Source organism: Podarcis bocagei (assembly GCF_964188305.1).
Source record: "Podarcis bocagei genome assembly, chromosome: 15".
Classification (NCBI taxonomy): Eukaryota; Metazoa; Chordata; class Lepidosauria; order Squamata; family Lacertidae; genus Podarcis; species Podarcis bocagei.
The window spans coordinates 45,883,135-45,908,010 of NC_138141.1; the positions used below are offsets into that span (position 1 = coordinate 45,883,135).

The following is a 24,876-nucleotide window of genomic DNA, read 5'->3' on the forward strand; positions in this document are numbered from 1 at the left end:
AAGCTGCCTTATAAGGAACCAGTCATGGAGCGACTTAGCTCAGTACTGCCAGCACTGGCTGGCAGTGGCTCTTGAGGGTTTCAGGTGGGCCAGAGGGACGGTCTCTCAAAGCACTACCGGGAGATGCCACTGGGAGACTGACTTTGGGGCCTCCTGCATGTAACACCATCACAGAAATTAGGGCTTCCCCGGCTTGGAGGGCAAAATTTAACCTCCTTGAAAACCTTTCTGGCAATGGGATGTGACTTACATTTCTGCCAACCCCCTTGTGGAAGCAGGGAGGCTATTGAGCGGTCTTTATTATGTATTTGTGTTTTTATATTGTAATTTGTATGTTGTGAACTGTTCTGAGGTCTATGTGTATAGGGCAGAATACAAATGTAATTAACAACATCCTCTGCTGTTCTCCACCTGCTGAGAGAGACCACACAAAGCTCCCATTTATACAAATTTTTTATTAAACAAACGTGGAACTACACTCAGAAGCAGGCACTATACACACACACATACCAACCAATACACACACTTTACACAAGTGTTGTAAAGTGCCTTGACTCGGAAACCTTAAAAAGGGCGGGGGAGGGAGATGCTGAACATTAACTGGGCAGGTGAGAAAGGGGAAAAGGTAAAACATGGCAGGCACTGTTGAATGTCAACAGTTCTGTCTTGGCCAGCGAGCATCTGGTCCCCTCAGCCACCCTGGGCCTAGGAGTAGAGGTCCTCTCGGTCGGCAGAGTACACCTCCCCTTCCTGCAGGAGGGCGAAGTTGAGGAAGTGAGAGGGGCGGTGGACCTCGTGGTAGAACTCTTTGGGGTTCGCCAACTGCAGCTCGTACTTCATGTTGGGATCATGACGGACACCTGCAAGGGGGGGGGACACAAACACCGCCATCAGTCCCATCTGGTCCAGCCTCCTCTTCTCGTAGGGGACACCCAGATGCCCCTGTTGGAAGCCAGCAAGCAGGATTCGAACACAAGAGCAACTCTCCCCCCCTCCTGGGGTTTCTAGCAACTGGTGTCTGGAGGCAGAGAACAGCCACTGTGGCTTCGTGGCCATCGATAGCCCCTGCCCCCCACTTCCTCGATTGCCCTCTAATCCTCTTTTAAAGCCATCCAAGTGGGTGGCGATCCCTGCCTCCTGTGGGGGAGAGTTCCACAGTCTGCGCTGCATGAAGAAGTCCTTCCTTTTACCAGCTTCAATGGCTCCTGCTTTGGTGCCAGGAATGGATGGTGAGAAAACATCAAGGCGGGGCTGAGGCTAGGCTGACATGGGGAGTTCTGTAGCGTCTCCAGGTGCTTTATGGACTCCCAGCAGCCAGGGCTGGTGGGAGCGGGGAGTCCAACAACATATCAAGTGCCACAGATCTCTTGCCCCCAATCCCTGGCCTAGGCTGATTCTGCTGCTCAGCAGGAAGGGCAGAAGTAAGGCTGCCCTCCTCCCCTCCGTTTCCTTTCTGAGCAGAACGGCTACATCCTGCCTGGCAGGAAGCGAAGGCGCAGGTGGGGTGGTGGGCACAGCTGGCTGGTTTGCTCAGCAGCCTCATCTCTGCCACCGGACACAAAAGCTCAGAGCTTAAGGGGACTGGATCAGTCAGGGGGGAAAGATCCTGGGGAGGGAAGGAGGCGGGTCTTGACCAGAGAGAAGGCTAACCAGGAAGAGCTGCTTCTAGGTCACAGGCCCATCAGCCTGGAGAGAAGAGGAAGAGGCTCATTATGGGATGGGCCATCGCAGCAGAACCCCCTCCGCCTCAACTCACCCATGAAGTTGTAGTTCCAAGAGCCTTGCGCTGGCACCATGAAGAAGCCCAAGAAGCGGTCAGAGAGCAGCATCTGCACCCTCTCGTAGTGAGAGGGCAGGTAGCCCTTGGGGTTGTTCCCTTTGTCGGTGTTCTGCCTGCCCCACTCGTAGCCGCTGGGGGTCAGCTTGTAGGCCGTCAAGGTGCAGGAGCCGGGGGTGAAGCTGGGCAGGGGAGAAACCCGGGGTGAAGACAAGGAACAGGGCAAGTTCTGTTCCGCCCTCCTCCTCAGCAGAGCCCAGTTCCCACCTGTGCCCTCCAAGGGGATCCAAGACGCCCAGCGCCCAAGCACACTGCCCAGGCGCAATAGTGATTGCTCCAGCCTCCAAGCAGGGCCCACAGCCTCTCCTGCCTCTGGGACTCACCTGCAGGTGATGATGATGGTCTTTTCGCCATCCCAAGAGGGGTTCTCGGCCATGACTTTGGCATGGGTTGTGACGTCCTGTGGGGAGAGCTGGGGCGACTCATTTGGCTGCGTGTGGATCCACCCCAGGGGCTCCATCTCCTGGAAAATTGAGAGAAAGTCATCGCTGACTCCTTCCAGGGCTGACGGCAGGGGGAGGCTTCCCAAAGGGGGTGGGGTGGGGCGCCGTTGGCTAACGGACAGAGTGAGGCACACATCTCCACAAGGAACGCAGGCAGGCCCAAGCCGCTGTGCCCTGCCATGGGGCTCTGTTGTTCCTCTGCCCCCTCCAGCCCACTGGTGGGTGACCAGAAGCAGCACAAAGATGGTGGCAAGAAGGAGCAGCAAATCCCTGCTGGGATGCAACTAACACCCAAGGTCTGTGTTTTCTAAAAAAAGACCACAGACCTTATTATTTAGTCATGTTCCTAAATCACCTTGGAATGATTCCAAAATTCAAGGATAGAACTGTGTTGCTGCTGCTGCATTAACCACTCATGACTTCCTCCCCCAGAGGCACAAGATAAAGGCCCATCATCAAGACACCCAGAGCCGCCTCCCCTGCCACGTTTGGGGTGCCCAGGCCAGACGCACCTTGAGATACTCGTGTTGGGGCAGCTGGCCAGGAAGGTGGACAGTCTGGTGAGTGCCCCACTGAGGCACCATCACGATGCACCGGATCTCCTTCACCTGGGGGTTGTCTGGGGGGCTCACCCCATACAGGTATCCTGCAATCTGGGAGGGGGGAAAAAGAAAAGGCACACCAGCCTCAGTGAGAGGCTTTGGCAAAGCAGCCCCCAGGAGGCAAAAGGCCCAGGAAGCCCCACAGAACCAAGTCGGATGAAATAGGTCAGTGGACAGGAAGGGAATGAGGGTTCAAGGCACACACAGGAAAAAAATCAGATCCAGTGAAACAGGTGGGGGAATGACTGGCTCTCTAGTGGTTGCTGACCTGCAACTCCCATCATCATCATCACCCCTGGTCCCTGGCCCTGCTGGCTGCTGAGAGTTGGGAGTCCAGCATCATCCGGAGGCCTGCAGATGACCCCCACAATGACAGCAAGAAGACCCAAGGGGTAGAGAAGGTTGAGCTGGAATTCGGGGGGCAGCAAAGCTTCACAGTATATGACAAAAACATCAGAGCCGTGCCGTCTACGTTGCACTGACATTGTACACAAAACACCCCGGGAAGAACAGTTGTGATGTTCTGGAGTGTTAGTTTTCATGAGGAAAAGAGAACTGAAAGTTGTGTCAATTTTATGACCAACTTCTGGCCTAGTTATAAAGCCTCCCTCCCTCTCTAATTAACTATTTGTCTTTGTCATAAACAGTTTTACTGGCTGACACTGTATTATTCTGGACTCCTCCCTATCCCCAAAGAGAAAATTCCCAGCATTTAAAACATTTTTGCTGAGGAATAATACTGGCAGCGGGTATCAGTGAGATCAGGAGGGGAACAGAAAGTGGGCAAGAACGCAGCCAGCCAGTTAGTTGGGAGGAGGGGAAAAGAGCCATGGGGCACAGAGAGAGAGAGAGAGAGAGAGCAAAGACCCCCCCCCCGGGCCCAAGTCCGTTACTCCCTCAACCGCCACCAGCCCCGCCTTCACCACCACCGGCCAGGGCACCTGGGCACGCAGGTCCGATATGCAGATGAACTTTTTCAGGACATTCTTGGGAAGGATGTAAGTGTAGCCTGTCTCCTTGATGTCATCCGACGAGACGTAGATGTGGTTTGTCCGCAGGTGGAGGTTGGCAGCGGAGATGGCCCTGTTTGGAGGAAGACGAGGAGGAAGAGAAAGGGGGTTACTGGAGGACCCAGACACGCCCCCGCCTCACCCAAGGCCACAGCTGCTGCTGCCACCGCCAGCCCCTCGGCTGCCCACCTGACGCGCCACTCTGTCTTGGAGGAGAAGGTCTGGGTCTCATAGTTGCTGGTGGTGGAGGTGATGATCTCATCGCCGTGCTTGTTCACGGTCCGTGTCTGGGTGGCCGTCAGCTGCGACTGCTCCTTGGTCTGCTTCTCGATCTCGGCGATCTGCTGGCGCTGCTGCGAAGGGGCAGAGATCTCCATGCCCAGGATGATGTCCCGGATCTCAGACTGCGTCAGGGAGGCCACGTTCACACTGGCGAGAGAGGAGCCAGGAAAGGTGAGATCGGGCAGGCAGAGGCAGGGAGACACTCTCCTACCACGGCACCTGCTAAGGCAGCAGGACAAACCTCCCTCCCTCCCTCTGCTTCTTAAAAACTGTGGCTGGTGCTAAGATGGGGGAGAAGGGGGTCAAGCTCAGGGAAGTCCAAAGAGTGCAATGCCTCAAGGACTGCCTCTCTCCACAAGAACCGACATGGACCCTGCGCACATCCTCTGCATCCATTCCTCGTATGCCCCTGCCCCTCCACGAGAGGCACGTGCTTGTCCCCGCCCCAAAGAAGGAATGTGTCCCTCTGGCTGAAAAGGCTAGGGAGCCTCTTACTTGTTCTTTTTCCCATAGTCGGCCAAGATCAAGTCCTTCAGCTGCACCTCCACTTTGATCCACTCCTCGTCCGTCAGGGTAGGCCAGATGTGGTGAGGCTCCGTGATGGTGGTCTTGTCTGGCTTCAGGATGACCTTGGCCCGGTCGTTATTTACGTGCAGAGCCCGGAGGATGAGGATCAGGCGGGAGAAGGCCTGCAGGCAGAGAGAGAGGGAGGCAGGTGAACAGGGATGCAAGTGCGTCCCAAAGGGTGGGCATCTGTGTCTGGATCTTGCTGAGGAGGGACTCCTTCTCTGGGAAGCCTCCAGAGCTCGGCCAGAGGAGGTGCCACCATGCTCCAAGCCCCTGGCAGACGCCAGTTTCTGCTGGAGCGGCTCTCCCACTCCAGCCTCACCGTGTAGGAGGAAATGGTCTTCAGCCAGTCGTCGTAGAGGTTGAAGAGCACCATCTGGGGCTCTGTAGCCTTCAGGATGAGGTCCCCGAACTTCTCCACTTTCAGGCAGGCCTGGAAGGGCAACTGGAGCTCCGAGCCTTTGATGACGATGTTGGGGAAATCCAGCAAGTGCACCTGGGAGGAGGGAGAGAGAGAAGAGAGGCGGGTCAGGAGAGCAGGGTGAGGCCGGAGGTCTCCAGCGCCACCTGGAGGAGAGCAGACCCTGCAGGTGCCAAGGGAGTCACCCCCATCCCAAGACAAAGACCCCAGCCCACCTCCAGAGGGTCCAACATGCCCTTCCGAGTGACGATGATCTGCTTCGGCTGCTCCTCAACGGGCAGGGAGCGGATCAGGGCCGCCACTTCCTCAGCCGTCTTCCACTTGGCTAGCTGGAAAAGGGATGGGGAGGGAGAAAAGGAAGAGAAGGCGCTGAGTAAAGAACCAGCCCTGCCATTGGCCCAATGGCTCCTTTTAAAACTCTGGCGCATGCACAGGTGGCCGCGGAGCTGGCCCAGGCCCCGCCTCCTCACCTGGCCCAACCGCTTCTGCCCCGCCCACACGGAGGTGTGGATGATCTTCAGGAAGAGCTGCCCCGTCCGGGGGTTGAAGATGAAGATGGCCCCGTTGATGGGCTTGGTCGTCAGGTTCCCTTCAAAGGTCTGGAAGGGGAAAGAAGAAGCCCTTGAGTTTCTAGACCCTCCGTTCAAAGCAGGTTACAGCAGCACTGGGAGATCTCTCAGGCCGCGGACAGGCCGCCTCCTCCCCAGCCCGCAGGGTCAGTGGTGGCTCTCACTTTGTGGATGGTGACCCTGTAGACGTTGGTGTCGTCGACAAACCAGATGATCTGGTTGGAGAAGAGCTCCCCGTAGTTCTGGGAGGACAGGTAGGGCTCGGTGGGCTCGGAGGAGTAGAGCTGCAGCCCCTTCCGGATCCGCTCCCGCAGGACGTACAGAGCCGGGTTCGCCTTCATGATCTTAGCCATGGCCTGCTGGATCAGGGGCTTGCTCCCGGGGAACCAGTTCCCGTAGGCGCTGGGGAAGCCAAGCAGGGGGAAGGTCAGGGTCACAGGTCAGAGGCAGCCCCTCCCCTCCCTTCCACACAGCTGGCTGCACAGACACTCCCATTCCTCCAGGGTGGTTGCAGTCACCTATATGGGGACCCATTCTGTGGACCAAAGAAAGCTTGGGGTCTGGTATGGTTGGCTTGCTTATATACTTTTTGGTAGTCACAGGAGAAGCTTATGGGTGGGGTACAGGTAACTCTAGCTATGCTCGACCTCTGAGTAACAGAAGCTGAAGGGAATCGCAGGAAGGGAGCATGCTGTTACCCCTGGTCCTGCTCATGGGCTTCCAATGATAGCATCTGGCTGGCTATTGTGCAAAGATGGGGGAGATGGGCCCCTTTGGGCTCTTCTTCTAAAGGATTGCTCAAATTCACGGAAGGGGACAAGGCTACCACTGACTGCTGGAGGCAGCAGACTCCCTCTGCTGCTGAATCCCGGTCGCTGGAGGACAAGGTGCAGACTGCGCGGAGATGCTCAGACCTTGTTTGTGAGCTTCTCACTGGGCATCAAGGTGCTGGGCTGTTTATTTTTGCTTTATCTAAACTTCTATCCTGCCCTTTCTCTCAAAGGGGCATATATGAAGCCGACTGTCAGTTTAGTTTTGCCATCTTTAGCGAAAACGAATCCGCCTCCTTTGTCTTTTAGCACTGTTGTGGCTTTTAGTGTTTGATATTTTACTATGTTTTATATCTGCTGTAAGCCACCTAGAGTGTCTGGGGAAACCCAGCCAGATGGGTGGGGTATAAATAAAAGAATAATTAAAAATTCAAGTCCCTGAGTACTATGGCTACTCCATGAGCTTTTCCTGATCCGAGTGCTGCCCACTGTTGACTGAAGCAGGGTTCGCTCAGGAGTTTGATTCATTTGGGTGAGCTGTGAACTTCTTGTAAGAAGGCCGTGTGGGGTTTCATGGTGTTTATGTACGAGGTGATGCGTTTTCTTTTGACAGGGTTTCCCAGCCCCCTCCCCTTTAGCATAATTGCTCTTAAGCCAGGCATGCTGCATGTCTACTTTACAGGGCGATTCCCTGCCAACCCACCTGGGCTACCCTGTGTTTCTCCCTTTCTCCCAAAGGAGATTAGACGGGACCAGTCTGATCCAGCAGACGGGCTCTTCTTAGCTCCCTATTAAGAGGCGACCCCCCAAACCCTGCTGGGACCCCAACCTACTTTGCATCCCCTGGAAAACACCCTCCCACCCCCTCACCTGTGCAGGTTGTAGGCCAGGTCGATGGCGATGAGGACGCCAGTGGGAGATGGGTAGATGCTCATGTTGTCCGTGGTGTAGTCCAGGAACTTTGCCCGGGCGTAACGCTCAATGTCGTGGGAGTCGTAGTCGCCCCAGCGCAATTGGATGTCGATCCAGTACTTCTGGGTGGTGGTGCTGTCCATCACGTCCCTGCACAGGAAGCAGGCAGCCGTTGGCATGGCACTCCGCAAGCCCAGGAGCCTTGCCGCCACCTGAAGGGGGTGCCCCTCCCCTCCTCCCCCCTCCATCCCTGCTTGCCCTCAGTGGGAAGAAGCAGACGGACTCACTTGGAGTCTGCCAACAGAGAGGGACGGGAGACGTTCCACTTGTAGGAAGCGAAGAGGAGGATGTCTGCGCAGGAGGAGTTCATCTTGTAGGACTTCCTGGGGTGGATCGTCTCCTTCTGCACTGTCTCAATCTCCAGGGCGTCCAGCTCTTGGTCAAACACCTGGGGAGAAGTGGACCACTCAGAACAGCCCCGTGGGCCCAGAAGTCACCACCACTCCCCCAAGAAGGCAGCAGCAACAGAGGGATCCCCCTGAGTCCTGTCTCACCCAGAGGTTTAAGAGGTTTCTGCAAAGCCTAGAGACTCATGCACTGTGCCGGAAGGTTCGCTAAACAAACCCTCTTACAGCCTCTGCCCCCCCCCCCCACAATTTGGTGCTTTCCCGTTTTCCTTTTGGGGGGCAGAACAGAAGCCAGAGAACCCCCTTAAGAGCAGCTTGGAACTGGCTGGAGCAGAGGAGGTGGTTTCCCCTCCACTTGGGGCTCAGAATGTCCCAGCTTCACCCCGACAGCATCTCCAAGGAGGGCAGTGGTGGGGGAGAAAATCCACTAGCCTGCAACCCCGGAGAGACGCTGCTGCCAGTCAGAGGGGGCAGCCTGAGCTAGACTGCCCAAGGCCAGAGACCAGGCATAGGGCTGCTGCTCCTGCCCCGCTTGGCCGCCTCCTCACCTGGCACAAGTCCATGACAATGCTCTCATGGATCTTCTGCCACAAATGGGCCCGGAAGATCTGGATGAGGGAGATCTTCAGCGTGGGGATCTTGCCGTGCATGAAGATGCCTGTCAGGTCCAGCTGCACCTGGAAGCCCACGTATACCTGCAAGGAGAAGGGCAGACGCTCAGGAAAAGGGGGGGGGGGAGCGCCATAAAACCTTAGAAGTGGAAAGCTGGGAGGTGCGGAGGAGAGACAGAGTTGATGTCCCCACCAGCTGCCCCTCAAGAGATGACTCAGGAGTAGCCCCCCCCCAAGCCAGTAGGAGACTCACGTTGGCCCTGTTGATGGTGGGAGACCACCAGAGGGTGAACCTTCTGTTGGGGATCTGGTTGAGACCTGAGCGCTGGGCGTTGGTCAGCTTCTTCCACTTCATGGACTCCTCAAACCCGGAAGCCTTTTCCCTAGAAGCAGAACACAGGCATGGTGAGGCCTGAGCTCAGGCCTGGAGTCGCGCAAGGGTCTTCTGACCTCTCTCTTCCACACTCCCGATCCTCCTTACCAAAAGAGACCCTCCCAGGTTGGGAAGTAGGTGCCCTTGAAGAGGGTGTGCTCCAGGATGCCCTCCACCCCGCCCAGCGCCTGGATCATGTCCGTGCGGTAGTTGTTCAGGTTCCAGAGCTTCCCGTCATGGCGCTGGTGGGTCCACCAGAACGGGTTCTGCTTCAGGACCTGGAAGGGGCAGGGGGAGAACGTTAGAGAAGGAGAAGCGTCAGGCGGAGAGGAACAGGAGCAGAGGACTCAGCACCCCTGGGCAGTTTGGGGAGGGGAGGTTTTGTCGCTTGCCAAGCCACCAGCCCTTGTAAGAGAAAGAGGGAAGGGCAGGTCATGGGCCCCCAGTCCCCCCCTACCCCAGTGGGGCAGGGGAGTTCCCTACTGGAGGTGAAAATAACTGCCAGACGTGGAAAAGCTGGGCTCACCAGATGACATTTATCAGTTTTGTTGAATTAATTAAGCTTAATAATTTCAATTTCGTTTTGAACAAATGTTCACTTAATTGTTACTGAATTCTGATGTGTTACCACCGTCCTTGGCCGGGTTGTGCAGACCGCTCTTCTGAACGATGCTTCTTGCAGGGCAGGGTGAGAGGGGACTGGGGACAGGCTTGCGGAAGCCAGGGACCCCTCCTACCTGGTACTGCTTGAAATCCGTCCTGACCCTCCAGCCCTTGTCGTAGGCCAGGGTGTGGCGGTCCTTCTGGAAGAGGGTGTTGATGCGAGGGATGCCCCTGTCCCACGAGTCCTCCAAATCCTCCAGAGTCAGGCGCCTGGGAAGGAGAGGGGGAGAGACAAGGCTGCAGCTGGCTCCTCACTCTTCTTCTCCTGCCCCACCAGGGAGGGAGGAGGGAGGGAGGGAGGAGGAGGAGGCGCTCTCCTGCCTCTCAAGCGCACCTGTTCTGAGCGATGGCCTCCTGCCTCTTGAGGGCATACTCGGCCCACACCCGCTGGGAGTCAATGAACTCGCTCTCCCATGGCTGGATGTAGCGGTACAAGTTGGGGATCAGCTGGTCCTCCTCGTGGCTCATCCCTGAGCGGAAGTGGGTGATGCCCACGTCCGTCTGCTTGGACCACCTGCGGGGAAGAGGGGAGAAGGTGTGGGTGGAGAGAAGTCCCTGCCGGAAGGTCTTTCCGCTCCCTCCCTCCCTCCCCACCCCACCCGGCCTCCCTCCTCCCAGCTCACCTGAGGTCAGACTGGGGGATGAGGACGTGCCCCATGGACAGCATCCCCAGGCCCCCCAGCTCCTTGGGGGTGTAGAAGACGACCGGCGGAAAGCGGCTGGGCATTTTGGAGTTCAGGCCAATCTTGATCCGAGTCTGGATCTTGTTCTCGCACTTCACCAGCAGGTCCAGCAGCTCCTGGGTGTTTACCACGGCCTCCCGGAAGTAGGTCATCAGCCCAATCAGGGCCGTGTTCCACTTGTTCACGATCTGGTAAGCAGAGAGGGGAGAGCCAGGCCTCAGAGGCTCTGCACTGAGACCACACAGACGCACCCCAGGCCCAAAGACATGCCCCTCTCCTGACCTTGGTGAAGGTGGTGGAGCCGGAGGCCATCAGGATCTGCCTGACCCGGTTGTGGAACCTCTGCATGGATTCATCGTCCACCCGCAGGAAGCACTGAGCCGTCCGCTCCTTGGTCACCTGAAAGAGTAGCCAGAGCAAGGACTTCAGGAGGGCCCTGCAGTGCTGGATCAGGCCAAAGGACTAAACCTCAGGAAGAACTTTCTGACAGTGGACTTTCCTTCTTTGGAAGTTTGGGGCCACCAGCCAGGGATTCTTTAGCCGTGCTGGCATCACAGGGGTCAGATTAGGGGGTCCTTTCCAACTCTATAATTCTTTTATGAGAAGAGCCAGTGTGGTGTAGTGGTTAAGGGTGGTAGACTCGTAATCTAGTGAACCGGGTTCGCTTCCCTGCTCCTCCACATGCGGCTGCTGGGTGACCTTTGGCTAGTCACACTTCTCTGAAGTCTCTCAGGCCCACTCACCTCACAGAGGGTTTGTTGTGGGGGAGGAATGGGAAGGAGATTGTTAGCTGCTTTGAGACTCCTTTGGGCAGTGATAAAGCGGGATATCAAATCCAAACTCTTCTTCTTTGATTCTACCTGGCACAGCATCCTGTTCTCACCCTGACCAACTAGGCTCCCTCAAAGGAAAGCCCACAAGCAGCATTCCCTGCACTGGTGATTCACTCCCTGCACTTCTGTCTCCAACAGTGGAGAAAGAACACAGCCCTGTCTGTGAACTTGTCTAATTCTCTTCGAAAGTCATCAGAAGAGGCCCGCAGCAGGCGGATTGGGCCAAGGGGCCCCCATCATTGCCCAAACGTCCACAGTGGTGAATCAGATGCCTCAAAGTGAAGCCCCAAAGGGGAACAGAAGCACAACGGCAGCAACTTTCCCCTGCTGTGATTTCCATCGACCAGCATGCAAAAGTAAGCACCACCTCCCATGGACTGACTTGGCCGTGGCCTCTCTGAACCCAAAGGGGACTGTCCCCTGTCCCCAAACACAGTCCGCCGTCTCTCCCCACCTCATTCTGCAGATTCCAGACGCCGTCCTTGTGTGTGAACTCCTCGTAGCTCGTGCGGCACTTGGGCAGGATGCGGCACTCGAAGCCGCACATGTTGAAGAGCAGGTTGGGGTTGTCCTTGCTGTAGACGGAGACGAAGCTGTTCTCCCACTGCACTGTGGTGACCGAGCGCGGCAGGCGGTTCTTGATGTCCCAGAAGACGGCCCGGCCCCTGGCAGGAGGGAAGAGGTGTCAATCCCCTGGCCCAGGCAGGCCCCACAACCCACCCCCTTTCTGGCCACAGAGCCAGGAGGGCAACCGGCCCCTCCACTTGACCCCGGAGCCAGCCACTCACAGGTTGACGTCATGCTTCATCAGCCGCATCCGGGCATCTCGGGGCCAACACTTCTTGTTGTTGTAGCCGACGATGTTCTCATTGTTGGGGTCCGGGTGCTCTGTCAGGTAGCGCTGGATCAGGTCCCTTGCCTCGTCGGCAGTGAACCTGAGGAAGCAGCAGAGGGCAAAGTCAGGAGGGTCAGAACTCCACACCACCGGGACACATTACCCTTTGGGGCAAAGCTGGACATGGGCAGGCTGTGTGTGGAGGGGGGTCTTTCCAGTTCAGCAATGGGATCGTAGGAAGCTGCCTTACGCCGCCCCATCAGTCCATCCAGATCAGTGTTGCCAACACTGGCTGGTAGCATCTCTACAGGATTTTAGGCAGGGAGGTTTTCCCAGCCCTTCCTGGAGGCGCCACAGGTGCCTCTCAGCTACGAGGCCCCCTCCTCATCTCGTTGGCGTTCCTCCTGGAGCCACCTATCTGCAGGAGCACCCCCCCCTTCTCCTGCTCCCTCCACGGCCCCCAGTACCTGAAGAAGATGTGAATGCGGTCAATGTATCTGCAGAAGAGGCGGATGGGGTGGGCCACCTCGGTGGCAATGTCCTGGAAGCTGAGGAAGTCATTGGGCATCTGCGGGGGGCCGGCCATCTCACTGGCGCGATGCAGGCCAAGCACCAGCAGGTCCATCACCAGGCCGTAGTACTGGACGATGAAGGAGGCAAACTGCAGGCCGCGGATGATGCCGTAGGAGTTGGTGTGGTTCATGTCCTGGGGGAGGAAAGAGATAGGTCAGCCAGAGGGCTCAGCCGGGGGGCACAAGCCCCAACCAGCTGCGTGAAGGAGGCCCTGGGCCCTCAGAGGAAAACACCCCCAGGCCCCACCTTGTAGTTGATGACCACGTTGTTCTTGGCTGTCATGTAGTCAGCAATGTTGTGGTCAACAATGAGGCGCAGGAGCCTGTTGAGGAGCGTCAGGTCAATCTTTTCGTACATCTTCTCAAAGCGAGACTCCAGCATGACGTTGCACTCGCCCTCGCTGGTCTCCCACACGTCCTGCAGGTTGTTGATGCCTGGAAGGGAAGGGAGGGCGGGAAGAGAAGGAGCCCAGCTCAATCCAGTTCCATCCTGCTAAGGAAGGAAGGGAGGGGGAAAAGGAACCCCTGAGGCCAGCTGTGCCCTGCTCAAAACCCCCCTGGAGGAACTGGAGTCAAGGAATAGGCTCAGGGGCTGACAGTTCAACAGCCAAGGCCTTCCTCAGCCCTCTTCCCAATCAGGAAACACCCAACCCGCTTTCAAAGCAGACACTGGATCCATGGATGCTTCCCACGGACAAGAGCACCTGTGAGGGCATCTACAGGTATGACTGGGAAAGGCAAACACCCCCCCTTGAACACCTGGTGTGCCTCTGCCAGTAACTGCAGACAAAGCTGAGCTAGATGGACCCATAGCCTGATTTAGTACAGTGCTGCCCCGCAAGACGAACGCCTCGCAAGATGGAAAACTCGCTAGACGAAAGAGTTTTCCGTTTTGGAGGTGCTTCGCAAAACGAATCTCCTATGGGCTTGCTTCACAAGACGAAAATGTCTTGCGAGTTCCTGTGGGTTTTTTCCCTCCCCCCCTTTTTCTAAGCCGCTAAGCCGCTTATCAGCTGATCCGATAAGCCGCTAAAAGCGCTAATAGCGCTAATCCTTCAATGGGCTTGCTTCGCAAGACGAAAAAACCGCTAGACGAAGAGAATTACAGAACGGATTCTTTTCGTCTTGCGAGGCACCACTGTACCAGGCAACTTCCTACACAGCACAACCAAGAAGCCCCCCGCCCCAGGCCCCCTCTCCCCACAGGGCTCACCCTGGCACCACTTGTAGACGAGCAGCGGAGGGGGCTCCGTGTCTGCCGGCTTGATCCAGGGTGGGAAGAGGCGCCTCTTGTCGGCCTCGTACCACAGGTACTGGTCCAGGTAGGCGTCTGTGATCTTCTCCAGAGGCTCCACGTCATAGACCGGGACGAGGTGGCTGTAGAGGTCCATGAACTCAATGCCCACCTGGCCAAAGAGGATGAAGAGGAGTCAGCCAGCAGGGGGCGAGGGAAGGGCGCCCCAAGGACGCCACAGCTGGGAACGCGTCACTCTGGGGGTGCTGAGGCCCTGTAGGCGCTCCCCCCTCCAACAGCCTCACCTCCTTGAAGGCTCGCTGGGTCAGCAAGTGTCGCTTGATGCGGGACAAGGCCTCGTGGGGGTTGTCGTAAGCCTGCTCAATGAGGCCCAGCTCCTCCCGCTGGGACTGGTTCAGCCGAGACTTCACACTGCAGGGGAGGGAGGAAAGGAAGTCACATTTCATGGAATGGGAGGCATTCCTCCACGGCCACAATTCCTCAGAAAGCAGGGTCCCCCAAGGCCACCATAAGAACCTGAGAAGAGCCTGGCTGCTGGATCAGGCTCAACATCCCATTCTCACAGGAGCCCCAAAGGGAAGCCCCCAAGTAAGAGCTCCCCTCTGCCCTCCTGCAGCTTCCACCAGCAGCTATTCAGCAGCGATGCATAGCCGTTGTGGCTGGTAACCACCAGCATTGGATCAGAGCGCTGTTCGGGCCCCGCAATGTGGCCTGTGGCCTCCCGCCTTCCTGTGGCTCACCTGTAGGCCTCCTTGAGCCTCTCCAGGGCCAGGATGAGCAGCTTGGTGTCGTGCTTGTAGGAGAGCGGGGGAAAGGGGATGGGCGAGAAGCGCCGGCTCTCCAGCCAGTGGACGGTGGTGGTGTAGACGGCCACGGCCTCCTCTGCCGTGATGTAGGGGCCATCCTGTGGGGGAGGCACAGCAGGCACACAGTCAGGCAGGGGTCTCTCCGCCGCCCCGCCCCACAGCCCCCCACCCCACTCCACCCGGCCCCACCTTCAGGTAGTTGTGCTGCCGCTCCTGCTCTGCCTTCAGGTACAGCCGCGTCAGGCGGCCCAGGTTCTTCTTGCAGACTGTCTTGTCCACGGTGGCTCCGCGCCGGATGCGCTCGCGGTTGTAGTGTGCCGTGTTGGTCCACCAGTCGGCCTTGGCCTTCACGTAGCGCAGGATCATGTTCTCAATGGGGGTCGGCAGCCCTGGCACCTGGCAGGGGGAGGGAGGGAGAGGTCACCGGGTGGGACAGGACCTTTCCTATGCTGCATAGGGTCAAAGATACATAGAGTACACAAGTTCTGGTTTTGTCTATGCTTTTTATTATTCTGTGAAGTTCAATAAAATACAGATTTCTAAGACAGGAAGGACAGAGGGCAGGCTGCCTGGAGGAGTTGGCATCAGGTGGAAGGAGGGCAGGATCATTGATCCTGGGTTCAATCCCCAGCATGTCCTGATACAACCTGGGGAGTTGGGGATGTTTAGCCTGGAGAAGGGGCGACTGAGAGCCCAAATATCTCAAGGGCCGTCGCAGGGAAGGAGGAGCAAGCTGGTTCTCTGCTGCTCTGGAGGGCAGGACTCAAACCAATGGATTCAAGTTCTGAGAAAGGCACATACTCCCTGGAAAGGTGGAGGACTCTCCTTTCTTGGAAGTTTTTAAAGAGAGGTTAGATGGCCACCTGCTGAGGGATTCGTTAGCTGAGATTTCTGCATTGTAGGGTGTGGGGTCCCTTCCAACTCTTTCATTCTCTAACTGGGAGAGAGAGGCCTGCCTGAAACCCTGGGGAGCCTCTGCCAGTCAGTGTGGCCCACAGTGGGCCAGGTAGACCAAGGGTCAGACTCCCAATGTCCTATATGGGTATTTGGTTGGGGGGCAGCAGCCAGGGGCCCCGAGGGACTTGCCTTCCAGGGGATGTTGGCTTTCCAGCACCGCCAGGCTTCGCTCAGGTGCTGCAGGATGGTCCTGGCCTTGTTCTGCTTGATCCCCTCGGGCATCATGTCCAGGATGTCGTGCATGACGGCTGCGCGCAGCTCCAGGTCAAAGTGGGACTCCACACGCTGCTTGGTGACAGTCTTGGCCACCCCCTTGGAGTGACGGCCTAAGGAGGGAGGGAGGAAAGGTTGGTCAGGGAAGGAAAGACTAGGCCAGCCAAACAGCTATGCAGCAAGGGGGGGGGGACTGGAAACGGACCCAGAGACTCCCACCCAGGTAGCTCAGGAAACCCCAGACAAACCAAGAACCTTATAAGGCAGAGATGCTACTCAGGTGTCCTCTTTGTCTCTTAACATTTTTGCAGGGAAGGCTCTTTGTCTAGCACAAACACAGGTGTGCTTGGATTTCAATACTGTTGGTATGCTTTGAATTTCTGTCATTTGTAATTGCTTTATTTGGCACCTTCTTAATCTTGGGAGCCTCCTTGGCTGAAAGGCGGCACAAAATGGACAGCAACATAAACCCCCCCCCTTCCCTCCCCATCTGCTCACCTTCGAACTGCCTGGCCAGGAGGTTGCCCAGCCAGCGCTCCAGCAGGGGAGTGATGCCTCGCATGAAGAAGAGCCAGACGCGCCAGCCGGGCGCCCAGAAGCCGCAGCCAGGACCCTTCCCCACCGGCCCCTAGGAGAAGGGGGCAGGAAAAGCATGTTAAAAAACTGGGGTGGGGGAACCCAGCAGATCAGCATTCCTCCCCCCGCTTCCACTTTCCACTCCCAGCTCAGCTGCAACCCCCCATCTGGGCTCCCTGCTGGACTCACCGTGTTGAAGCGGTAATAGATGAGGTGCTTCAGGTCTTTGCACATCCGGATCTGCCTCATCAGCTTGTATTTGTACCTGTACATCCCCGTCAGCTGCCCCACGTGGGCAAAGATGTACTGGAGGCCGTCTGAAAGCTGCGGGCAGAGGGGGGCGGTTGGGGATTAGAGAGAGAGAGAGAAGGCCAATATGTTACAGTGGGGGGGGGCACTTGCACAGCCTCTGCAAGTGACATGCATCTCCTTTCAGAACTGAAGAGTCACACGGGGGGGGGGGGCATATCTAGTTGAGCGTCCTCTTATACCCCAAAGGGGAGGGCCCCTGAGGGCAACCCTGAACCCAGCTGTGATGGCCGCTAACCTAGATAGGCTGTCAAAGACGACCGGAAAAATTCATGGGGGATAATGGCAATCAATGGCTCCTAGCCAGCATGGCCATGCTCTGCCCACTCCCCCCGTCAGAGGCAGCAATGCTTCCGAATGCCAGCTGCTGGAAAAGGCAGAAGGGGAGGGGACTCTGGTGCTAGGATCCTGCTTGTGGATTAAGGGGCAGTTGGCTGGCTGCTAGAAAGACAGGAAGCTGGACTATTACGGGCCCCCTTTGAACTGATCTCAAAGGCTCTCCTTGCGTTCTTCTGCTACATTCCTTCTTGGCAGCAGAAAAGGGGCTGGGCTGGCAATGACCTACCTGGAAGGCGTCCACATTGCCCAGCCTGTACTGGACGTGGCTGTCCACCACCAGCTTGGTCAGGCGCAGCACCTCCCGGCAAAGGTGGAAAGCATTGCCAAAGCGGGACTTTTTCCTCTCCTGCAGACAAAGAGGAGAGGAGTGTTGTGCGGACCCCCCAACACCAACTGCACCGAAGAAGCTGCCCAAGGCTCCAGCAGCAAATGCCAAGCCCCCCTCCCCAAATCAGGCTAGGAGCAGGAGCTGGCTGACAGGGAAGGCCTGCTCCATCTTCCCACGACTCTGACTGGCAGCAGCTACCCACAATCCCTTTCACGGATGAAGTGTGACCAGAATGGGGCTCGGGAAGGGGCTGTGTTGTGGCCCCTCACTGACTGGAGAAGGTTGTCAGCCCCTGTTGGGGAACAGAGCCGGCACCTTGGTGGTGAGGGTCTTGACGGGCTTCAGGTTGAAGTTGTAGTCCAGGTGGAGATAATTGAGGTTCTTGCGGTGGATCAAGAGGTTGAGCATGTTGTAGCCCTGGCGGCAGACCTGCAGCCCCACCTCCACCCAGTCCAGCTTGGTCGACTGGAAGAACTTGGTGGCCTTGAAGGAGCGGAAGAGGTACCTGGAGGGGAGAGAGGGGAAGGCAGGCTGTGTGTCACATGAAGGGGCAGGAAGCTGCCTGGTCCACTAGGCCCAGTTCCCATCACCTCCTGCCTGACACCCTTCCCTCCTCCCCAAGATGCCAGTGGGGCTTGAACAAGGACCCCTATGCCTGCAAAGCAGATCCTCTGTCACTGAGCTACGGACTCCCCTCCAGGGAGGGCCGCTCACCTCTTCTTCTGGGCCTTGGGGGGTCGGTGCTTGAGAGCATTCAGGACGTAGTACTTGAGCAGCTTCTGGTAAGAGACGCGGACTTTGACGGGCTGCCCAGCGGGGCAATGCTCTCGGTACCTGGGAGTCAAAGGCAAAAAGTTTTGGAACTCCCTGCCTATTGATATCAGGCTGGCACCTGCTAAAAACATTTCTATTTAAAGAAGTCTACCCAGATATTTAGAAGGATGTTCTCCTCACTTTTCGAATGTCTATTGCTGTTAATTTTTCTTAATGATTATTTCATTGTTTACCTTTTCTGTAAATCACTTTTGAGTGTGTATTTAAAATCAAGCAGTGTATAAATCTTACAAAGTAAAATAAGATACAGTAACATGTTTTACTTCTCCAGCGAGAGCTCCAGGAAGTTTACCACCACTAAGTTAGCACTTCAAGCATTTACAACGGAACAACTGAAAAAACACCCTCAGTTGTATCTCACCAAGTCCTGCTCAGAGGCATGTTGAATTTAAGGGACCCAAGTTAGTCATGTCCACTCTGGGTAGGACTAAAAGAAACACAGGAAGCTGCATTATATTGAGTCAGACCCTTGGTCCACCTAGCTCAGTGCTGTCTACACTGACTGGTAGCAGCTCCGCTGGATTTCAGGTTGGAGTCTCTCCCAGCTCCACCTAAAAATGCCATTGGGAAATGTGTTTCTAAGCGCCCCCTTACCAGTTCTTGACGAGGGGGATGTCGAGGGCCCTGCGGGTCCTGCCAGAGCGCAGGTTGAAGGGCCGAGGGGCCCAGAGGAGGGCGATGCCATTGGCTGTGTTGTCGGTGTAGAGGGGTGTCTCCTTCAGGAAGGGCTCCACAAACTCCGGGAGCTCAAACTCCTCATCGTCATCAGGGAGCGGCTCCTGGCTCTGGAAGGAGAAACCAGCACACACAATAACCCTCCAGAAACTGCCAGCAAACATTTAGGGAGTTGTTTAAGTGAGCCTCCCTGCCTGCCTGCCTTCCTTTGTAAGTGCGGTGGCGAAGCTCAGGCCCTTCTGATGCCTCTTCCTTGCTGGACGGAGGATAGATGGGGGGACAAGTGTGTAGGAAATTTCCATTCTTTGCTCTACCCACTTTCAAGGCAGAAAGGCAGGGTGGCCTCACCCCAACCCCCCCGCTAATGAATAAGTGTCCCCCTCCTCACCAGATCCATGAGCCCACCTTAACAGAGTGCCTGTGCGAAATGGGGTTGATGAGGGGGTCGAAGTAGAAAGCTGGCAGGTCCGGATCCTCCGTCTTGATGAAGACGACGTTCGGGGTGTGATACCTGCGTGGAATAGGTGACATCAGGCAGAGCTGTGCCCTCCACCACTTCCTCCTTCCCTCCCTCTCTCCCCCACCCCGCAACTGGCCCAGCCCCACCCACCCTCAAAATCTCACCAGGTGAGGTGGACGTGGTGGGGAAGGTTGTTGTACAGGTAGGGGAAGGCGATCTTGTACTCTGTCCGGATGGGCTGCCGGATGATGATCTTGTTGATGTCGTTGAACTCGTTCCAGTCCTCATCCCTGTTTGGACCAGAAGGGAGGCGGGTGGTCAGGTCCAGGGCTTTATGGGGCAGGGGAACAAGCCTGGCAGCCCCCTCCTTCCCTGCCTCAAGCTGGCCTCGGAGAGATCTCCCTGGAAACAGCAGCCTGCTACAGTTGCCCCACTCAAAGCCTGCTTTCACTGCCACACAGGTCAAGCAACTGTCCCCCAGTGGTTCTCAGCACCCCACCTCTGGGTCCCGTCAAAATACACCTGAAACGGTCCAAGGGCAGTGAGCCCCAGATCAGCTTCCTCCAAAAGCAGCCTGGGTCCTAAAACACCAAATCTCCCTCCCACCCCCAGGGAAAAAGGCTCCCACTTACTGCAGGTTAATGTCTCGGACCAGGGGCTCAAACTTGGGGCCCCCTGGGATGGCCATGTTGAGGGCCTTGGAGGTGAAAAAGGCCTTCAGGTCAAACAGGTAGAAGTAGTTGTCGTCCACAAGGTCCGTGAGGAGCTGGTTGGCCAGGCGGTAGAGGGTGGACATCATGGGGAGGGTGAACTGCCAGCGCTGGTAGGTGGAACCATTGACGTATCTGCAGGCCCAGAGCAGAAAGCCAACTTTCAAACCCATTCTCCTTCCTATCCCCACAGCAGAAACCAGGCCTTGCACATAGAACCTGGCGTGGTATTTTTGCAGGTCAAACTGGCAGTGCTTAGCAATAGAGGCAAGGAACGCTTCAGTCACCAAAAGCAGGATATTCTCAGGGGTCCCAGCTGAAACTGGTGGGGAGCCTACATCTGGGGAAGGCACAGATCTAGTCCTGAGTTCCACACAGCTTCCCAAAGGAGGGCTTTGAAGGTACCTACTGGGCCCAGCTGAAAGCCAACCCATGTGTACCTTCAGAGCTCTCCCTTCTCCAGCCGAAGACACAAAGGAACAGCCTTGGAGAAAGGGACTGTTGAGAGTGCAGGCTGTTCTCCCAAGCCAAAAAAGCAAGTGCATCACCTCTCAGCCACCCTGACTCACACTTTCCAAAGCTCTCCAGCAGCACCTTTTTCAAGCCCTAGTGAAGCTCCCCCCCCCCAAGTAATTTCATTTTTAACAAACACGATGGAACAAAAAGCATAATTCAACAAACACAATCCTGGTACGTTTCTGCAGAAAAATCAAAGAAGGGATTAAAAAACGGATGTACCGTGCTATATTAGAAGCAAAAAAACTTGTTTTGATGAATTGGAAGAGCTGCAAAAAGATTCCATTGAGCACATGGATTGATAATATGGACAGATTAGCTACATATGAACGAATTGCATGACGACGCAAAATAAGAATGGATAAATATGAAGAATCTGGAACGAATATTTAAGCGATAAGGCAGATGGTGGTGGGAAGTAGAGGGAGGAGAGAGAGGTGGGAAAATATTGTTTAAAAAGGTGTAGTCATAGGTATATCAGTGTATCCAAATCTGAATTGTCAAATTGTGTTATTACTGTTATTATGGTTTTTGTTGTATGTGTGTTTTGCGGTTGATGTTTGTATCGAAAAATTGATTAAATAATTTTTTTTAAAGGGATTAGGATCCAGAATCCAGGGTAGGGAGGAGAGTGGAGAGTTACCAGAAGGAGATAGTACATGATGACACATTCAGTCTTTAGGTAGATTTTTAGGATCCATGTTATTTGGAAAACTCACGCTGAGGGCTCAAAGTGTTTGCAAATAATGGACGACCACAAAGAATTACGAGAATCGGGAGAGGTTCCTTGCTGCCATGATGCAAATTCCATAAATGGAAACTGATACAGAAATTAGCAACTTGCCTTTAAGCCCCCTAATTTGTATTCTGCCTATTCTGCAGGTTTCTCAATCACTGCCAGTCGCCATGCCTTGTTTGGGGTAGCAGAATTCGATGCCCATAAAGACCCCCTTCTGGTTGACTCCCTCTCTACCTGGTCCCACTCTCTCCATCCCTGCCTTCTGTACAGAGCCTGACATACGAGGATTTTCTGCTTTAGCCATGAGCCCAGGCAAGACGGTACCCACTTGCGGTTGTCCTTCAGAGGCTGGTGGTCGTAGAACCAGTCCAGGACTGGGGCGTCCTCCTCGGGATCCAGCTCCAGCTGGATGGCCTCCAGGGGCTCCACGTCCAGGATGTTGTCAGCATAGTCAAGGGGCGGCTCCTCATCATCGAAGGGCGGGAAGCGCATGCGCTTGAAATGCCGCCGGTCCCTCTTCTCCCGCCTCATCATGATCCACATGGACCTGGAGCAGATCGGGAGGGTCAGGGGCTGAGACGCACATTGCAAGACCAAGCCCCTGGAGCCGGATGGGAGACCTCACTTACCCCCACTGGGCAATGTAGACGGGTTCGATCACCCACGGGATCTCGTTGACAAAGGAGATGGCCCCCGTGATGTGGTACAGGACAGGGACGTCGCGAATCTGCTCCCAGGGCATCGGCATGTTCTCCAGAAGCTTCAGGACTGCATGGGGCATGTATTTGAGGGCACTGGGAGGGAGGAAAAGCAAAGCTAAAACAGGCTCTAAAGGTTGGGCCAGTCCTTAGAAATGTCATACAAACCTCAGAAAAGGCCTGCCATGCTGGATCAGGGGGCCTGTCTAGTCCAGCATCCTGTCCTCACAGTGCTCAACCAGACGCCCCCAAGGGAAGAAGACCACAAGCAGCCCAGAGTGGCTGGGGAAGCCCAGCCAGATGGGGGGGGGGATACAAATAATAAGTTGTTATTATTATTATTAAGCAGGAAGTGAGCACAATAGCAAATCTCCCTTCCTGCCATTTCCAGCAACTGGTAGTCAGAAGCTTTATCATCATCAGGGTCAACTGACTTGCAGTTAGCAGTCAACACACAACCACAAAACTCTGCAGGTACATTTTCCAGGAAAAAAATTGTAGTACTTTTCATTTTCTGTGGGCTGTTTCATGAATGGGTAACAGTGAATGGATGTCAATTGCATGTACTGCATCTGGCCACCTTGACGGTTTCAATGCCTTAAGCTTTGCTTGCTAAATATATGCAAAATATAAGTCTTTGGGGAGGGGGAATTGGATCAAGTTAAGAGGGCCAGATCCAGGAGTGGCCAACCCTCTGCTGGCCACTTCTGACAGATGGATGGGGCTGCCCACCTGTCAATCAGCTGACCTCAGGTCACTGAAAGTTCAAGGCAGAGCTGTAAAGCACTTGCAGTGAACAGGCAGCCACTGAATAGGGTGAAATAAGTAAAGCTATCAATGGCTGCTAGTCCTAATGGCTAAATTAAATCTCCACATTCAGAGGCAGTCTGCCTCTTAGGACCAGTTGTTGAGAAGCCAAAGGAGCTCAGTGCCTCCACATGTGGGAAACCAGGTTGCTGGGCCTTCTGTCCAATTCAGTTCAGGGCTTCTTTGAAGTTCTTAACTTGGAGATCCTCCCAGTAGAAAGCATAAAGGATTCTGCCAAAAGCTCCCAGAATCAACTCAGCCTCCCACCCCTTGAAAGGTCTGGCTGTTCCCCAACATAAGCAACGCCAGAAACACCCCACACCCCCAAACTGCCCGAGGTCACCATCTCCCCTTCTCACCCCAAATAGACCCGCTTGTCATGCCGGAACTTCCTGTTGGTCATGTCCCCGTGGTCCCGGATGATCTTCCGCACGTGCTCTGGCGGCATGTCCTCCTTCTGCGCATCCACAAAGCCAAACTTCCGCTTCTCGGCATAGCGCTTGGCCTGCAGCTGCTGCCACTTGCGAGCTGGAAGGGGAGCAGGCGAGGTCTCAGCATCAATCCTTGCCCTCTCCAGGGAGAGTTGGGGAAGGTGCTCTTACTGAAACCCCGGAGAGCTATTTGCAACGAATGCCTTTCCGTCCAAGAGGGCAACACCCCCAGGGTCTAAGCGGAAGAAAGACAGGCCTCCCTCCCTCTCAAATAGGCACACAGATCCTGCCACAGCCATACCTTTTTCCTGCAGCTTTTCTTCAGACATGTAGTCAGGCAGTGGGGTCAAAGGAGCAGGCATTGGGGGGCAGGGCCCCCGGAAAGGGAACACGCCTGCCATGTTGAGGAGTTAGGGCTGCGAAGAGAAAGCAAATCAGGGAGAGAGAAGTGGGTGCTCCTCCTTCCAAGGGGTGTGAATTCTACTGCACTGCACTTTCCACAGTCCAACCTCCACTCCCCAAACACACCACCTCTGCAGAGAGACAGAAAAGCATTAAAAAATCCCAGAAATCCGTCATGAGAATATCCCACAAAGCTGTGGAATATGTTCTGCGGGAAGATTTACACTACAAGAAAATCAGTGTTTCCCATGTTTTACTTTTCATCTGAGGAGGCCTGGCAAAACCTCAGGCTAAGAGGCCAAGGCAGTATCACACCCCTGGTCCGTCCATCTGATGAGGTTGATCAGCGGGAGCCATCTGGGTGCCCTCCAGAGGCTGCAGGGCTACAGCTCCCTCACCAGTTCATTTAAATATAAATATCAAAGCACATCCAAAACACGCCCACAATAATGGCACATGCAAACAAATGAGGGCACATTTCAACATTTATTAATGTATATGTGTGTGTGTGTGTGAGAGAGAGAGTTGCGCCAAGGTCAGCCCTACTCAGAGGAGACCCCCTGAAAGACCCAAAGGGCGTGACTCACTGGGGGGGGGGGGTCTCCTCCAAGTAAAGCTTAGTTGCATGCAGACTCGTGTGCTGGAGTGTGGGTGCCTTACAAATAGAATTACATCAGCTGTACGAATACGTATATGTCTGTGTGTATGTACACAAAGGTGACGTGTGTGTGTGTATATATATGTGTGTGTGTGTACATACACAGACACACAGACACACACACATATATATATATATACACACATGCACATATATGTAGTTATATACACACATACATATACACACTGCACATATATACAAACATATACAGTGGTACCTCGGGTTACATACGCTTCAGGTTATATACGCTTTAGGTTACACACTCCGCTAACCCAGAAATAGTGCTTCAAGTTAAGAACTTTGCTTTAGGATAAGAACAGTTTCAGGTTAAGAACGGACTTCCGGAACGAATTAAGTACTTAACCCGAGGTACCACTGTACACAAACGCATATACATACATACACACACGCTCCACGCATAAATTGGTCGTGCCGTGTTTTGCACGCACATTTAAAACGTCCCTTAGGGCGCTTCTCCCGGGGAGGTGCGGCCCTTAATCCGGATTGGCGCATGTGGAGCCGTTAATCCGAATCGGCCACTCCGGTTTCCCCCCAAGGCCCGACTCTCTTTGCATACCTGTCCCCTCCGCGAGGGGGGCTGCCCGGCTCTTCCTCTCCCCTCGCCTCCGCTCCGGGTCCCGCTTTCTCTCTCGCTGCCGCCGCTTCTCTCCGAGCGCCTCGGGAAACTCTAATGGCCGCCAGCAACGCCACTCTCGGGACGCAGATCGCAGCCACTGCGCAGGCGCGGCGGCGCGGAACCGGATGCGGCGGAG

General features: G+C 55.4%; 1 protein-coding gene across 1 annotated transcript; it reads right to left on the minus strand.

The window, feature by feature from the left end:
- Positions 1 to 435: 435 nt before the first annotated feature.
- Positions 436 to 24,845, minus strand: PRPF8 (pre-mRNA processing factor 8). Its single transcript, XM_081171941.1, has 43 exons — positions 24,681 to 24,845; positions 23,345 to 23,459; positions 22,972 to 23,140; positions 21,737 to 21,901; positions 21,436 to 21,654; positions 19,775 to 19,987; positions 19,307 to 19,432; positions 19,088 to 19,193; positions 18,602 to 18,792; positions 17,888 to 18,007; positions 17,489 to 17,678; positions 17,072 to 17,191; positions 16,387 to 16,521; positions 16,120 to 16,249; positions 15,538 to 15,734; positions 14,641 to 14,847; positions 14,386 to 14,549; positions 13,930 to 14,056; positions 13,604 to 13,796; positions 12,638 to 12,825; positions 12,286 to 12,524; positions 11,772 to 11,918; positions 11,438 to 11,648; positions 10,433 to 10,549; positions 10,091 to 10,338; positions 9,802 to 9,981; positions 9,542 to 9,677; positions 8,913 to 9,082; positions 8,685 to 8,814; positions 8,369 to 8,515; positions 7,701 to 7,861; positions 7,372 to 7,563; positions 5,896 to 6,133; positions 5,633 to 5,761; positions 5,378 to 5,491; positions 5,064 to 5,237; positions 4,670 to 4,863; positions 4,082 to 4,321; positions 3,824 to 3,965; positions 2,793 to 2,933; positions 2,161 to 2,300; positions 1,757 to 1,959; positions 436 to 860 (listed from the first exon to the last, which is right to left on the minus strand). The coding sequence occupies exons 2-43, from the start codon at positions 23,442 to 23,444 to the stop codon at positions 706 to 708; spliced, it is 7,008 nt and encodes a 2,335-aa protein (XP_081028067.1). The 5' UTR covers positions 23,445 to 23,459; positions 24,681 to 24,845; the 3' UTR covers positions 436 to 705.
- Between the last annotated feature and the right edge of the window lie 31 nt (positions 24,846 to 24,876).

What these genes read in the sequence shown, in the direction of transcription:
- PRPF8 (XM_081171941.1), bottom strand. Translation starts at nt 23,444, where the DNA reads ATGGCAGGCGTGTTCCCTTTCCGGGGGCCCTGCCCCCCAATGCCTGCT. An exon ending in GTCTACATTGCCCAGTGGGG is followed by an intron (nt 21,655 to 21,736) that starts GTAAGTGAGGTC and finishes GATCTGCTCCAG; the next exon opens with GTCCATGTGGATCATGATGA. An exon ending in ACGTGGTCATCAACTACAAG is followed by an intron (nt 12,525 to 12,637) that starts GTGGGGCCTGGG and finishes TTCCTCCCCCAG; the next exon opens with GACATGAACCACACCAACTC.